General features: G+C 40.9%; 1 protein-coding gene across 3 annotated transcripts in view; it reads left to right on the forward strand.

Annotated features, from left to right (window-relative positions):
• tox2 (TOX high mobility group box family member 2) overlaps positions 1 to 16,901 on the forward strand; it is a 144,783-nt gene that overhangs the window by 64,144 nt on the left and 63,738 nt on the right. For all 3 annotated transcript variants that reach the window (XM_078169829.1, XM_033626775.2, XM_033626777.2), the window contains exon 3: positions 11,593 to 11,652. In XM_078169829.1, the coding sequence (XP_078025955.1) occupies positions 11,593 to 11,652 (60 nt within the window). The remainder of the gene's footprint in view (positions 1 to 11,592; positions 11,653 to 16,901) is intronic.

A 16,901-nucleotide genomic window follows, 5' to 3' on the forward strand; every position in this document is an offset into this window, starting at 1 on the left:
GGAGTACGGACATAATTTGGTTGGCACCCTTAAAAGTATTGAAATCAGTACCCAACTGCAGTGCTAATGCTAAAAGTAGCACGCCATAGGAAACTGAAGGTTCAGGGTGTAACACCTGCAGTTTGTGTCCCATCATACAACTGCAATTAACATTTGCCTCTAACCAGTTTTACCTTTACCTTAGCTTATTTTCCATGACCACAATCTTTTCCTCAACCTTTAGCGTACCACAGTCACCATGTGCAGATATTTTACAACACCAGGATTTGAAAAACCCTGCGTAATCGGGAGTCTCGAGTCATCCAATAACGATGTTCTCTTGTGGTGGTAAGGTTAGACAGACAGACTGAAAACATTCCCTCTGTGGTGACAAATATGCAAATACAAGTGTTTATTGAATAAAATCAGCCCTCATTTGCTCTCAAATCGCTGCCTGGCATTTCTTTCTAGGTCTGTGCTTTTTCCGTCTCACAGACTCACTATTTTAGGGAAGGACACTTCTCCACCGGCCCCTGTGTCTTTTTAAATAAGGCACTTGTGAGGAGAAAAAAAAACAGGTATCTTGCTGCTCTCTTTTTCCACTCTATTCCTTTTTTGTGACAGCCTTTTTCTCGACTTGGTGAAATTGCCGCTTGTGGGTCTGGTGGAGAAGATCAGCACACACAAAAATCGTGTTTGGCTCTTTCTGAATTACTTGACTAGACCCTGAAAGAGAGGGCCCTTTGTTGGCTTCCTCTGGGACTGCCCTTGAAAGGCTCCTATTGTGTGGTAAGCACTATGATATAATGCAAGTGGATTTAATAGATTTAATGGAACATGCAGACATGGTTCTCAAGCCCTCATGTGATGAGAAGCAGCCTGTTTTTAGGAGATCAGAACCACATCTTAAAGAAATGAAATGACATGTCAATGTCACGCTGCCCCAGAAGCACGTTAAGCTGTGATTTTATGTTAAATATTCTTGATTGTTTGGTGCAGATGGAATCCATCGCTTTTATTTTTTCACCTCACCAACAGTATGTGTCTATGTCTCATTCTGAGTTCTTTTCAGATTTCTGTATGGCTTGATTACCCGTTTCTGTGTTCCACCTGAGTCGTGCTGGAAGTCAAGGTTAGGCAGAGTGGGGGGAGTTGAATGTCAGCGATGTGTTAGCTTTGTTTTCATTGTGTTAACAGGAGCACAATGGTACGATTGTGTGGCCATCTGAAATCCTACACCTAGCCAGAGCTTTCGGGGGTCAGAGGTGGGGGAGATGTGTGTGCCTTTAGCCCGACGAACCATGCATTTTGAAAGACCCAGAAACCAAAGAGTAATCCAAGCGGCATACCATCAAAACCATTCTGCTTCGCCGGCTCGCTCACATACCAGATCTGCTTGTAAAATGCTCTCATTTTCCAGATATAAATGATGCTTTTTTTCTCCCCCACTCTCTGTTTCCCCCTCCCCTCGTTGCTTTGTAATCTGTCTCATTATTTTAAGGTGCCATTTGAGGAGTGGCCCACCTCTTGAAACCCCTCAGTGTGATGGACAAGACCATAAAGCAGAGCAATAAACCTGAGATGAATGTTATATCTTAACACTGATAGAGGCAATTAAGTCCATCATAAGCGAGAGAGGGAACACTCTTCTCTGGGGACTCATTCACTTGTATGGTTTAACATGATTCCCAGCTAAATCCCTTATTTTATTTCTCCTCTCAGCTCACAGCTTACAGTCGAGCACAAATTGAGCTGATGTGTTTTTTTTTTTTCACACAATTTGGTCTTTCTGTCTGATCTGCCCTTTTCTGTCTGTCGTCATGTGTCTCTCTCCCTCTCCCGCTATCTCTCCCTCCTCTCTCCCTTGCCTCCCCATTTCGCTGTATTTGTCATGGTAATGTAAAAAATCTCAGCTGCTCCAATTCATTTCGTGCTCTTTCAGTCGAGAAAGAAGGGCAATTCTGTTTTTCCTCACTAGTTTCTGTGTGTTGAGGTTTGAAGGTAATGAAGACCATATTTCATCTGCATGGAGTTATATGACTGGGCGTGGCTGAGCAGGTCTGTTATGGGAAAATAAATATTATGGAAGGTCTAACTTTGTTATCTTTATCTCGCTGGGATCAATGTGTGTATTATTGGACAGGATACATTACACAAACACGCCGGCACGCATGCAATGTGCACACATTCAGAGCCAAGAACTTAAGTTGTCTATAAAGCATGCAAACATGTGCACACATAAGGAACACATAAAGGTGAAATACACATGCGGCAGCAGAGATAGCCACACATACATGCAGGCAATCCATATCTGCTTGACACCACACCATCCCCCCCATACTGTGTGCTCTGGTTATGTCTGTATGTATGTGTGCGTGCGTGCGTGCCTGCCAGCGAGTCACTGAATGCTCTAATGACCACAGTCCTGACACAGGTATTTTGACTGCTGCCTCTTTCCATCGGCACATTGACTGACATGCGATTAGTTACGCTGGGGTGAAAAACTAGGGAGGCGCACACTGTAACCATGAAGAGAGACTAGACGGAGGTTTAAGTCCTGTTTCTCTCCATCTCCTCATCTTTCTTTAAATCTAAAACATCCCTGGCTGCAGTTGCCCGTTGTGTGATTTGGTATTCTGTACGTACAGTAAAAGCACAGCTTGGCTCACAGCGACCTTATGAGAAAAGCTTTTGGTGTAGATCAATGCAGGTTAGCAACGCTGTAGCACAGAATGCAAAGTAATGGTGGTAGGAGGACTATAGAATTTATACAAAACTGATATAAGAAATCTTTTTTGTAAGCAGGGATGCATTGCACCATTACTGACCTCAGTAATCTCTGTTGGTCAGACATTAAGTTCAGTTAATTTGACAATGTCCCTAAAAAATTCACTATTTTTGCTATATGTTACATATAATTCAGTCAAAGCGACAGTGGTGCTGTCAAGGGTGGGCCGGGGGGCAGAGGCCCATGGCCACTCTGATACAAGTGCTAGTACACGTTTGTGAAAATAATCAAAAATGGAGGCCTGTATGTGGTGGTTCAGGCTGTCCTCATGCACTGTTTGTATGTATACCTACACAAAATAATGCACCACAGTTTATATATAAACCAAGTCATCATGAGCCAGTAATTCATGTATAAGTCTGGATGTGACCGAGGACGAGACACCTCCACCTGGAGTAGTATCCAGCTGGGCTTTATCTAGAGCTCGCGAGATTTCAGGCACGGTATGAGATCGCTGCTTGTTCTCGCGATATTTCGGGTGCGCTTTGGAAAGCAGAGCTAGATAGTAAACAAACACGGCAGCACACTGGTAAGGTAAGACCACACGTTTACATGTCGTTTTCTATATGTTCTCTGACATTTATCCTAACAATATGAGGCGGTCTTTGTGGAGAAAAAGCTTGTTTAGTTTACTAACTTTGCACTTGAAGTATGCCCGTTCACTTACGTATTAACAAGTATGACACTACTATGCTTTGTATCTAGGCTAACGGCTAATATGCTAACTATTATTTTTATGTCACTAGTCACTTGAAACAAATTTAGGATGATAAGAGACAGGTTGAAATAAACCGAAATTTCCCTTTAAAATAAATTTTAATATAATCTAAATTTATATTAAAAAAACAGAAAAAAATATATGAATTATGAAAAGTATCTTCTTCTACAGTTTCATCTTGGATTTTCATGTCATTATGACATTTTCTTTTTCTATTTTTTTTACCTGATGTTTCAGTCATGTGATATTCGAGGTGATACTCTTAGTACTGCTGAGCTTTCTGTAAATGTAGTTTTTGTGAATATACTTTTTGTTAATGTATTTTTTGTAAGTGTATGCACTAGTTTTGCAGTGTGTTGCACTCGGCTTCCGTATAGCTACATGTGTTATCACATAATCTGTTGGGCGACCACCATCGATTGTACATATAGAAGTGTGTCTCCTTATCTTGTTCGTGTCTGATGAAGGGCTGGTGCCTGAAACATCACATGTGGTGATACGATTAAAATTTTCAAAAGGTGGGCGGACCTGTTTTTGTATTTTTGTATTTGTTCTTCTGTCCAGCACGTGGTACTTATCATTTTTGGATGTGTGTGCTGCTTTTTGAGTCTACAATTGAAGAATGACACATAAAAACTTAAAAACATTTTTTTTATATTTTCATTGTGGCACTGAACATAAGAGTGTTGAAAAAACAACAACCCCCAAACATCGCAGCAAATCAACACACTGAACCTATAATACAGTATAAACTGCTCCATTACTTTCACTGTAACCATTAAAAGTGACAAACAATCATGAATTGTCAATTTAAAAAGTTCTGATATGTTTTTGTGAGGGAAACTTGCTCTTTAATGGATGGATAAAACTGCTGTGAATTTTGAGATGCCACTGTAGATGTGAGTCCTTGTCTGAAGGCTTTGGAGAGCTACATTTCTGATACGCTGTGTTCCAGTCAACAGTTGTTTTATAACCTCTATGACTGTGGTGCACTTCCTGCATCAAACTGACATTGGTTTGGCTTTACGCAAACACAAAGCTATTTATAGCATCTCTCCCACTTTATTTTCTCCCTCCCTTTCTCTCCCTCTCATGTATTTGCATTTCTGCTATGCAAACAGGAGTCTGGTGTCAAGTGCGTCAGTTGTGCAGGCCGTGCTTGTCCCTTTCCTTTCTCAAGCCTCAATCTATCTGGAAATTTGTCTCCTTCGTTCCCTCGCTCGACACGACTCCCCTCTCCTCCATCTCACTGTAGCTTTCCACCTCTCTCTCACCTTCACCCTCTCCTCCCTCCCCGCTGCACCCTCTCTCCCTCTCTGTCTGTGTTTTCCTTTGCTCAATTGTTTTGCTGTAGATTTGACCGCTATGATTAATGACCTCAAAGCCTCAGGAAAGCAAACAGAGAGAGACACGACAAGCTCGCCCTTCCCTTACAAACCTCCCTTTTTCTCATATGTCAACTGCTCGTGTGTTCACAGTGAGTACGTTATGACTTTTGGAAGAAAAAAAAAAAGATCTACATAATATGAGTCAGATTACACGAGAGGGAAGATTTTACATGCACACATTTTTTATCTGATTTTTGCAGAAAACAACCGCCACCTGGCAGACAGAGCAGCTTTCCCAGACCGTTGCTGTAAAGCCCTGTGCATGATTAATTTGTTCTTAGTGCATTTTTACTATAGTTTATTTGGCTCCTAAAATAATTGTATTAATTTTGTCATTATGAATCTCTGTGTAAGTGTATTTGACATTGTTTCCCAAAAAGCTGTTATCGTCCTTTATGTGTTTAAAATGTTAAATGAGGAAGGATCACAGATGAAATGAACCTCTTACTCAGAGGTCAGATTGGTCAGACTTGGAGGTTGGAGTTCAGAGTCTTGCCCAAGGACAGTTCAGCTGGATGGAAGCCTGAATGTGGTTAACTTTTTGGAAGCAAAATGGACAGCCAGACTGATTATACAAAAGAAACCAATTTTATAACTATTTTTCTCTAGACACCTGTAAAGTATGATTTAGTTTACTTAGTGAATTAATTCATAGCTATTGCTAGGGTGGGGTAGGCAGTTTATGGTTTGTCCGCACCGTTGGGTAAAAATTGCATCATGACTTTTAAGCACATTGTGATTTAAGTGGTCTTAGGGGCCGTACACATGACGCATCTTGAAGCACCTTGAAAATGCGAGGTCGGACACTGGGTGCCGCTAAATAATGTTGTGTCGATAGTTGGAAGCTAAGATGGGGATGGTGGTTAGGAACAAAAGGTATTGTAATCACTTAAAAGCCTATCAAAAAATGTAAGTTTAGATGGATGCTGTTTTGAGAATATCTTCACCATTGTACCTTGCCATCAGACAGCGTTTTACTTTGGCACAATATTTTCTCAACCGCAGAACTTCAGTATTCCTTCACATCTCTAACTTTTGGCCCCGTTTAGTCACCCATTGCAAAGGTTCTTGTGTAAAGACTGCTTCATGACGGTGTCCTCTTGTCTCCACAGTGAACAGCATCATTTCGTTACTGTCATTTTCACTCTTTTTTAAATTGTTTTGGTATTTTTTTGTCTCTTCTATGAACTGCAAGAAGTCCGACCCAAACAGTAGATAAGTGGCGTATTATGGGTCGTACACATGCTGTGTTTCTAACCACCTGGAAAACACAAGGTCAGGTGCTGGGTGTTAGTCTTGTGCCTTTTCCGTGCCAGTTTTCAAAAGCGCTGCGGCAGGTTGCGTCTGAGGTTGCTAAGCAACCTTAACAAGCACCATATCATAGCCTGAAATCCTGAGTGCAGAGCTGATCTTCTTCCAGACACTGTTTATAAGTGTGTCGGCCTTTTGTCTGAGGGACAGATGTAAAGCTCTTTCAGCCCTGCACTAACATGATCAACTTTATATATATATATATATATATATATATATATATATATATATATATATATATATATATATATATATATACACACACACACACACACATATATATATATATATACACACACACATATACATATATATATATATATATATATATATATATATATATATACATATACATACATATATATACATACATATCACAAACTGATATTTACGGAAGAAGGGAAAGATATTGGCTGTGATTGGTTGGTCCTCGTCACATGACATACGCTGTGCACTACTGCGTTCCAAAATTTGAACTGAAAATTAGGTGCTCTGGAACATGTGAGCGCTGCAACGACATGGGCATGCCTGCCGTGTGTACATATAAAACCAATGACTTAAAGGGCACAAGAAACGCAGCATGTGTACAGCCCCTTAGAGAAAACTAGACTTCTGCATCTCCTCTTGGCTCTGTTTTTCTGGCATCAGAAAATCTAGCCTGTGACAGGAGACTTTGGCCAATCACAACTCATTTCTTATCGGCTGTTCTACAAATGCAGATGCGCGTGCATGTCGCTTAAGATGGTGAAAGCTTAATTCAATGGCAGAAAGTCCTACAAAAAAATTGCACTGGCAATGACTGCCTACACTGCAAAGCAACCTAAAAAAAAGGAAGACGGACTCATCAGAAAGAGAGTCTGAAGTGTAAATATTGTTAAAGCATTGTAGAGATGGAGAGAAAATGTAGCTAATAGTTAGCCTTCTACTAATCGTACACAAAAGGCTCATAGCTGCGGCTTCAAGTTCAGGTTTATGTACCTAAGGATGGCAAGAGCCTTGAATCACAGTGTCATTTGAAAGGGCTTTACAGGCTCACAGGTTTGCAAAGAAAAAAGGAAAGTATCTCAAAGAATTGCGGCTATGTAACAGCATTGAGATTGGAATCACAATCACAATTGGCATGATTTAAATGAATGACTAGTGCTCATACAGGTTGCTGTGTGAACCTTGTACATGCCAGTGCAGAGCTGCTAAAGGAGGGTGTGATTTCAGATTCTCTCGTTTTTATGCCTGCTCCAGGAAACTGCCTACCTCAGCTTTAAGAACAGAATATAAAGTTTGGGAGCAGGAATTTGACTTTCATTTCTGTGCTTTAAAGAAATAGTTTTAACATTAGGGGAAATGCACGATCAAGACCAATCTCATGTCTGTATGCTGAATTTGAAGATAGAGCTAGAAGCCAGTTAGCTTAGCTTAGAATAAGACATGTTAAAACAGTTAGGAAGCCAGGAAGTCACTGCACCTGCCCCCCCCCAAAAAGTCTTCCATTGCATGACCTGTTAACACTGTAAAACTTCAACTTTAAAATCTTTTGAAGCTGCCAGGCTAGATCTTTCCACCTGTTTTAAGTCTTTGTAACTCTCAGCAACAAAAGCAAATGTGTGTTATGTGTGCTAATAATTTAACATACTTGACATTGACATTGGTTTAGGCTATTAAACTCAGATTGACACAGGGCAAGTGCAAACTGTGTTAGCTACTTTCCCCTCCCGTATCTGCACTGTAGCTGAACTGACCAGTTTCTAAACACAAAGAGGCAGGAAATAACTATTTTTACCTTTCCCCTCAATTTAGATATTGTTTGTTATTTTACCAACTCTGCCCTCAGCGACTTCTTCACATTGTGCTGCAGGAGCACCACCGCACACTCCGGTCTGCTCTTCGACTTTCTGTATAATTGTTTTCTACTTGCCCTGTTTCGCCCGTCGACATCTGGTTTGCAGGTGTGAAAATAACCTATTCTGAGATAGCGTCACTTCCAGCTCGATGTGATTAGGATAGCATGTAAAATCATTTTCCAGGAGCAATAAAGAAAGTGATTTCATTTTCATTGCAGAATACAATGATTATTCCTCCGGCAAACTAATAGTGCTATCAGAGAGAAATCATTGCACTAGAAGTAACAGCGCCATCAGAAGCTGAGTGATAATGTGAGGATGGAATTGGGGCTTCAAATTGAATAATGTTGCAAGGAAGTGTCTTTGTAGTGTAGTTTGTTTGGTGCTCTGGCTTATAAAGATGCAAGGAAACTGTTGTAGTGAAACCTGGCTGTCATTTGAATGAAAAATATAAAAAAAAATAGGGTTCAAATTGAACAGCTGAACAACTACAGTACAGTAGATTTAGTCACTCCAACACATGGCCTATTACACATACTGAAACTTGGCTATAAAAAAAGATTGTGGCCCATTTTGGTCCCTGCTCACAGCTTGAGAAACACCCCTAGTAAGTTACTGTAGGCACATATCCATCCTGTTACTTGACCTTACAGTAGCAGCAGTAATTCATCTCAGCCACTGCAAGCTGTCTTGAGGTGTGTTTTGTTTCCTCATAAATGGCTGGTGCCAAATAGTGTCAGACAGAGAAGCAGGGAAGGCCTCTGGGAGTGTGTGTGTGTGTGTGTGTGTGTGTGTGCGTGTGTTTGTATGCTGGTGTGTTTCAAGCTGCGGCCTCTGGCTGTGACCCCAGTGTTAATCACACTACAGCCAGAACAACCACAGGCTCTATCGCCACTACTGCTGCTACAGCCCTCCTCCTCCTCTCCGGCTCTATTTCCTTCTCATTCATGCTCTCTGTCCTTGCTCTGTATTTATTTCTCTCTCTCTCTCTCTCTTCCCATCCTCCCCATTCCTACAGTGTCTTTCCCACTGTATCTCCCACTTATACATGATCTCTACCCACTCCTTCACCATTAGCTCAGGGGTACACCTTCATCTCTCTCATCCCCATAACCTCAAACCGTCACCTCTCCTGCAGCCTAAGCCTCCCCTGTAGGCTTCATGGGCTCAGTGTGTCTGAGTTCTGGATTAGAGGGGTCCTTGTTTCTCTGGCAAAGTGCAAAAGCGCTAAAGGCTGCTCTCACCTTGTGGTCTGTGTAGTCTCGGCAGAGAATGTATACAGTAATGGACCTAGCTGCCGTGGCGTTGACCATTTGTTTGTGGGCTGCCCATTTGAAGCCTCGAGTTAAGCATGTTGGCCCTCGCCATCTTTGTTTCTTGGAGCCAGAAGTGACCATACTTAGACGAGAGGGTGGAGCTGTGGAGGAGCGAGAGGTGGATCAGACTCAGACTGTGGTGACAGCCTTCACTCAAGCAGCCAAGCCCTTAATCATGCGTAACTTTAGGCCTTAATTAAATAGACTTGAGATATATAAAAACTCACCCACCATACAGTTGTCATAAAATTAGCTTTACATACTGAAACTGTTTTTTGTACCAGGCTGTAAACATGCTCCTGCTTTAAAGCTGCGCCCTTTAACATGGCAGTCTATAGGGACTGACTCACTTCTGGAACCAGCCTCAAGTGGCCATTAGAGGAACTGCAATTTTTTGGCACTTCTGTATTGGTCATAGGTTGTTGCTAGGTCTCAATAAATATTTGGATGAAGTCAACCAGAAAGAAGTTGATCTTCTGATTATGTCTGATCACAAAATGAAAATATATGAAGGAGTAGGAACTAAGAGGTGTGGCTAAGAAGGAGTAATGCCACATGGCGTCACACTACTCAGCCAATAACTTCGAGTAACTGAGTCGACAAAACTGTTTACGTCAACCTCCTGGCTGTAATTGCAAGTTGGAGTTATTAAGTATATCTGACAGAGAAGACTAAAGTTGGGCATTTTAACATGCGGGTCTATGGGGATGGACTCCATTTAAGAGCCAGCCTCAAGTGGCGATTCGAGTAACTCCAGTTCTTTTGGCACTTTTGCGTTAGCTTCATTTTCAGCCCCAGAGGTTGCCGCTTGAGTCCCAGTCATCAGTCACTGGGGGCCTAGTTGGGTAGGGTTGATAGAAGTACTGATTTGTGATTGGTCAGCCATGTTAATGATTGGTTAGGGTGACTGGCCAAACAGCATCTGTGTTTGGTCTTTCTTGTACCTTTTCCCCACCAAAAATTAGCATGTACGGTTAAGTAAACCCGCTAAAAATAGTTCATAGACTCCTTTCCCATTGCATTGTTATTTGTATTTGAGTATTTGTCAAAATTTGGAGACTTTGGAACAATGTCTGAGCGCTGCTTGAATGCAGACCGATGGAATTTGTGGCTGAGATGACAAAGAGTCGCAAACGTTAGACGTAGACCAAAGTTTGCACTGGAATGAGGTGAAATTTTATGTGTCTGCTTGGGTTTTGATTGTTACCATTCCCCCTAAAAACAAAACCCAGGGGGTCTTGTTGGGGTTTTTTTATTGTCCAGTGATAGAGGGGCTTTACGGGCCATACCGTCTGTGGTATGGTGAAGTTGAGTGTTGTGTATTGACAGAGCTTGCAGTTTAGCATGCTAAGCTACCACCAAAATGTTTGAAAGGATGGCTATACTTCATGCCACTATGTTCACATTATGGGTTTGAATGCAGTACTCTTAGTATTGGTATCACTTCAAAAGATACTGGTATTGTAATTTTTTAAGCGAAACCCAGTCCTAATTATGATACCACCTTCTTTCTAGAGATGTTGGAAAACCCACACTAAAGCACATATGACATCAAACAGAGCAAGGAGCATGATCCGCCCACAGCTTTACAAAAAAATGTCAGTTTACTAGAAATCATCTTGAACACTTGTTTTTTTAGTGTGACCGTAAGTCAACATCGAAAGTAGGTCCCTGGAAATTCCTGTTGCTGTTGTAGTGAACTGTGCAACACAGCAAATCAATTTCTGGGTCAACCTCCTGGCTGGCTTACCTGTCATATGTCGTTTGATTACGTTAATGTTGCCTTTGATTTGATGTGACTCGCCAACTCGCTGGCTGACTAACTACATGGCCGTTGGTGCAAGTGTTGTGCTCTCGGTGTAGTGATTATCACACTGTTGTGCCTTAGTCACCTTGTGACACCCGTGGAATCACAGCAGTTAGGTGTGCACGAACTTAGACACACACACACATACACACACACACACACACACACACACACACAATCTCAGGCTGTCGGCAAGCTGAGACGAAAGAGTGTGAGTTACACAAGCTTTGACAGGGCCTAATTATACGTGTCTCTAATGAACTGTAATTACTGACATCCACCAGAGCATCGAGGTCTATAAGCCGAGGACTTGCAGTCATTAGGCTGCTGTGTTACTCTGTTGCTGTATCTCTACTGACTAACTGAAAATCTCTGTTTTCTGTCCCTGTTGTGATGTGTTGCTCTCTGCCTAACTGTTTCCTCATCTCCCTCCCTCTCCCTCCACAGTTTGATGGTGACAACATGTACATGAATGAAAACAACCATGAGTTCCTCCCGCCCAACCAGGTGAGTTCAAATGGCCTCTAATGGAATACCTGCTCTTTTCCCCCTTTTCCTCTTATTTCATCTGTTGCCATGATTGTTGCCTGAGTTGTTGCAGAGCCATTTTCATTCCTCCATTGTTCAGGCTTGTTAGGACGGGCGACAAATTGTTGTTACTGAAACAACCACGGAGTTATATGACATCAGCTGAAAGCAAAAGGGACTGAAAGCTCTCAGAAATATTCCAATTAGTTCAGCTATGTTTTATGCTGACAGATGTAACAGAAAACATGTATTCAATGCATTCAGCACTCTTTGGGTGAAATATGCTCTCAGGATTGTTAATGCGAGCGTTAGTGGACACAGTGTGGGATAAATGGAAACACATTTCTTCTAGTCCCACAACATGGAATCTAAACACAGTGAAATGACTGCCAACGATACCTGTTTTTATTGTTTATTGTTCATTTGGCTCCCCATTAGTTGTTACCTTGGCAACCACCACTCTTCCTGGGGTCCATATTAAAATGTACAGTATAATCAACACATTTATTCACTTACACTACATACAGCAGGGCTCCTCAATTACAGATTCAATTGGGCCTATTCAAAAGCAAGTTATTATTTTTCATGACACATTTTAAACAAATGCAAATTAATGTAGTAAAAATAGCAATGTTTATTATTTTACCATAAAAAATAGTCACATATTTGACCCAGGCACATTACAAACTGCAAAAAAGAGCTGGCAGTGCTTTCAGTGAACAGAACCATAACAAGTGTAACCACAACAGTAACCAATAACACACACTCTTAATCTACCAGTATCTCTTTCCCACACACATACACACATAACCTCATGATGTTTTGTATAGAGGTTAAGAGAAAGTGTTAAGGAAAAGACATGGCACTTTTTGACTACTAAACCACAGCCCAGATGTTTGGAATAGCTACTCTGCATTTTCGACTGCGTTGTTTCACAGTTGTTTTGTGAAAGATGTGATTGTGTGTGTTGCTCTAGCGGTCTGTACATCCTTCCCGATATTGTGCTCAGAGATAACAAGGAAGCAAGATGGCTCACCCATTAGTAGAGTTGTACTGATACCGATACCAGTATCAGAAATGCCTTCAATACTGCCTAAAATGTGGTATCGGGTATCGGCGAGTACAGCCTATGACCAGTCCGATACCACGTAATGCTTCACATCATTACGCATATGCACGCTACAGGCAAACAAAACGGAAACGGAGCGGAGTTTAAAAAGCATTCTACTGTAGCCTTTAAAATGTCTTTTTTACCAAATTGTGTGGCTGCACTTTAACCTGTGTCTTGATCTGTGTCAGCACTGGATAATAATAATAAAAAAAAGTTTTATGGCATTCATTCTACTATTATATATTTATTTCTTAATATTTTACAGAGAGTTTTAGGAGTTGAGACATACAATAATTCATATCCCATCCATTTTTATTTTACACGCAGGTATGGTATCTGTACTCGGTATCGGCAGATACCTAAGGTTCAGGGATCGGAATCGGTATCAGGAAGGAAAAAGTGGTTAACGGTACATCTCTACTCATTAGCTACTCCCAGGAACTATGTGTAGTTTACATATTTTTGTCATACGAATAAATCTGATTTATGTATGCCGGGCCACTCTGAGGTTGCTTCCAGGTCAGATTTGGCAATTGAATAGGCCTGATATACAGTAAAGTAGCCCCTTTTACACTGCCTGTTCAAGGCAGGAGTCTCACGCCGTTAATCAGCCTCACCGTTCTTTATAAACGGTACAATCACAAAATAGGGGAACAGGATTGTCTAGCCTTTAAGCCAGCAGCAGAGGTAGTAACAGCACCAAGTTGACATCTATGTAAAAAAGGAGAGCAGGAGGGACGGGACTATGGGAGGGATTTAAAAAGCAGCTAGCTAAGCTAACTGAAAGAAGAACAGCAAACAAAAATGTCCGGAAACTGGGGAGACAGTGAGGTCAGGGAACTCCTTACCCTCAAAGCAAAGAGCAAAATCAACCACCATATAAATGAACTGTTATTGCCATGCTAATGCCATTGTTATTGTTTTCAAAGTGCTGCAGACACGTTATATGTCACACTAGAGGCCGACGCTGTTGTGTTAGATGTCACGTCGATCATGCCTGTTTTGCCTCCAGGATGCTGGCATGCTTGCTTAAATCACACACTGGGGCGACATGATGCTGCTGTTGTTTGGGTCCATACAAAGATACAAAAGCAGCGCAATGAAGGGATTTTGTAGCGGCCTATACTGGATCTCTGTGTAAAAAGGACTTATGAAACAGTTACAGTGTCACCTCCACAGCCAACCCAAGAAAATAATATCAAAACCAAATATATGGCAAATAAACACAAAGAACAATTAATAGTTAAACATTACATTTATTCGCACATCTCCTCTGCAAACAAAGTTAGAGACAACGTACATTGCTTATTTATGTTTTAGTTTATTTATTATTTTATTAGATTCTTGAAATCTGAAATAAAATCTGCAATAAAATCTGCAATATAAATAAAGTTTATTATTATATCATTTTTATCATCAATACAGTTGATATGGTTGACTTAAAATATGTAGTAGTAGTTCTTCTATAAGAATAAAAGATTTGTCGCCATTCAAACACTGCAGCTGGAGTCTATCCCAGCATGCATTGGGCAAAAGTCACTGAAACACACTGGACAGGTTGCCAGTCGTTCACAGTCTACGTCAGACTGCCATAATGACATTTCTGTTCAGTACAGTAGGAGAAAACCGCCAGAGAACCCAAACCAGCAAAAATATCCAAATCCCAAAGAGAAAGTGCTGGTGCCTTCTGTCTGTGGGGCGACTGTGTCAACCATTAAGCTAACTCTGCCATCATAAAATTCAAATTCACTTTATTCCAATTATGCAATCATCCCCTGTGCACACAATTTTCACTTTGGTAAAAGCCAAGCAGAAAGCTCTGCTTCACTCTGAGTGAGTTTTGGCCTCATTGCAAAGGATTTATTAAGTTAGAATGGAGGGGGAGTCAGCGCTCTTCTACAGTACATGGCAACCATGCCAGATACACTGTAGCACAGCTGGTCGGGAACAACTGGGAGACCATATGGTTGTGTTTGGACAGGGGGATTTACGGAGTTTGGGAATAAGCCCATCTGACATACACGAGGGAGCAGGGAATTTGTCCCTGTCAATTGCAATTATTAGAACCGACCCATGGGCTACAGTAGTTCTGTGGTTCTGTTGCATTCGCTGTTTTGCTTAATTTCTTAATGCTCCGGTTTGTTAAAGCGTGGCTCGAGGCCCAGAATGAGAGAGCTGCTTATGCTGCTTCTTGTACATGATTCCCTAAGTTTATTTAGATAACTCCGACAACAAATATGTCTGTTACAAAGTGATTTTCAGCAGGATACGCTGCTATCTGACAAATTTCTCATGCTGGTACTTGGCTGTCTGAAAAAAAAATCTGAAGAACCACTGTTTTTATTGCCCATTTTGATTCAGCACATGTACTTTTACTGCAGCGCTGATTGACTGATTACAAGTCCTGCTGATGTGCACATTGTTTTTTGCTGAATTACTGAGGGACAGATAAAACATCGCAAATGTGGCATGGAAGATAGACACAGAGAGACAGGGAGAGAAAGGTGGGGATCAAGGAAGCAAGAGAGAAAGAGACAGAGAGGGAAATAGCATGAAACACAGTGATGGGATGAGAGACGATTTTGCTTTGCTCCGTGTTATACTTTGTTTACTCAAGATCCCCTCATATTTGACATGTGCCTTGCTCTATTCTCCGCTTCACCAAGTTTAGCCTCTCCTTCCCTCTGACAGCTTGAATCACAGAGGGCCTTAGGGGTGGACACACACTCCGACAACAAAACACGGAGATGGAAGAAAGAGAAAAATCACTGATCTGCACCTCCTTAGCTGTGTCCTAATTCTGCACTACAGACTAATCCTAAACTGTGAACTAAAATTTTAAGTATGTGGTGTGTTCACACAGGAGGAGTCACTGTCTGTTTAAAAATAAAATCAGTATGCAGACGAAAATAGACTAAAAGTGCTTAGTTTTTGAGGGTGCTGTTGATACACTGTTGTCCTACAGTACACAAATTGTGGGTGGTGGTGAATCAGCTCGAGGAAGATCTTGTTAAAACAAAAAATTATTACAAAAAAATAGTATTGAATCTTTGTTAATCATAATTGATGGTGGAATTCTAAGAAATTAAAGTGTGTAAAATCCATGCGGCATACTTATTCTATACAGTGTAATGTATACATGTACTAACCGTTCAATGTATCCTCATACAACGGTTCATATGATAGCTCATGAAAATGCACATACAATGATTTGTACGAGATCTAACAACTAGCGTAGTCATGGTACATACTTAACATTAAGTTACATACTTAAGGCAAAGATACATAGGTTAGGTTAAGGAAAAGAAACATGGTTGAGTGTTGTCATATTACCTGCCTTACATAAAGTTACGTACTTATTGCAAAGTTACATAGGTTAGGTTTAGGAGAAAAAACATGGCTAAGCCATCACAGTAGTACTTAACGTAAAGTTAAGTAGGTTAGGTTTAGGAGAGGAAACGTAGTTTAAAGTCCTCAAGTTACATAGTTAACGTAAAGTTACGTAGGTTAGGTTTAGGGAAAAAAACAAGGTTAAGAGTCATCACAGTAGTGCTTAACGAAAAGTTAAGTAGGTTAAGTTTAAAAAAAAGAAACACGGTTGGGTGTTGTCACATTACACACTAAACATAAAGATATGTACGTCATGCAAAGTAACAGGTTAGGTTTAGGAAAGAAACTTGGTTAAGAGTCGTCACAGTAATACTTAGCGGCAAATTTTGTAGGTTAGGTTTAAGAGAAGAAACATGATTGGGTGTTGTCATGTTACCTACTTAACATAAAGTTACATACTTAACTCTAGGCCATGTAGGACAGGTTGAGGAAAGGAAACATAGTCTAGAGTCTTAACATTACGTACTTAATGTAAAGATACGTACCTCATGCAAAGTTACCTAGGTTAGGTTTAAGAAAAGAAACATGGTTGGGTGATGTCATGTTACGTACTTAAAGTAAAGTTACGTAGTTTAGGCTCAAGAAAGGAAACATGGAGATGACGTGACTTAACATAACTCAAAGTTCACTTGGTTTCACACAGGACACAATCATTGATCTCTTAGGGGAAAGTCCTGTGTTTGTTCGACCCATCCACAACCTGCCTCTTTACATGGACTTTTGGTCC

Source organism: Epinephelus lanceolatus, chromosome 1 (assembly GCF_041903045.1).
Source record: "Epinephelus lanceolatus isolate andai-2023 chromosome 1, ASM4190304v1, whole genome shotgun sequence".
Classification (NCBI taxonomy): Eukaryota; Metazoa; Chordata; class Actinopteri; order Perciformes; family Serranidae; genus Epinephelus; species Epinephelus lanceolatus.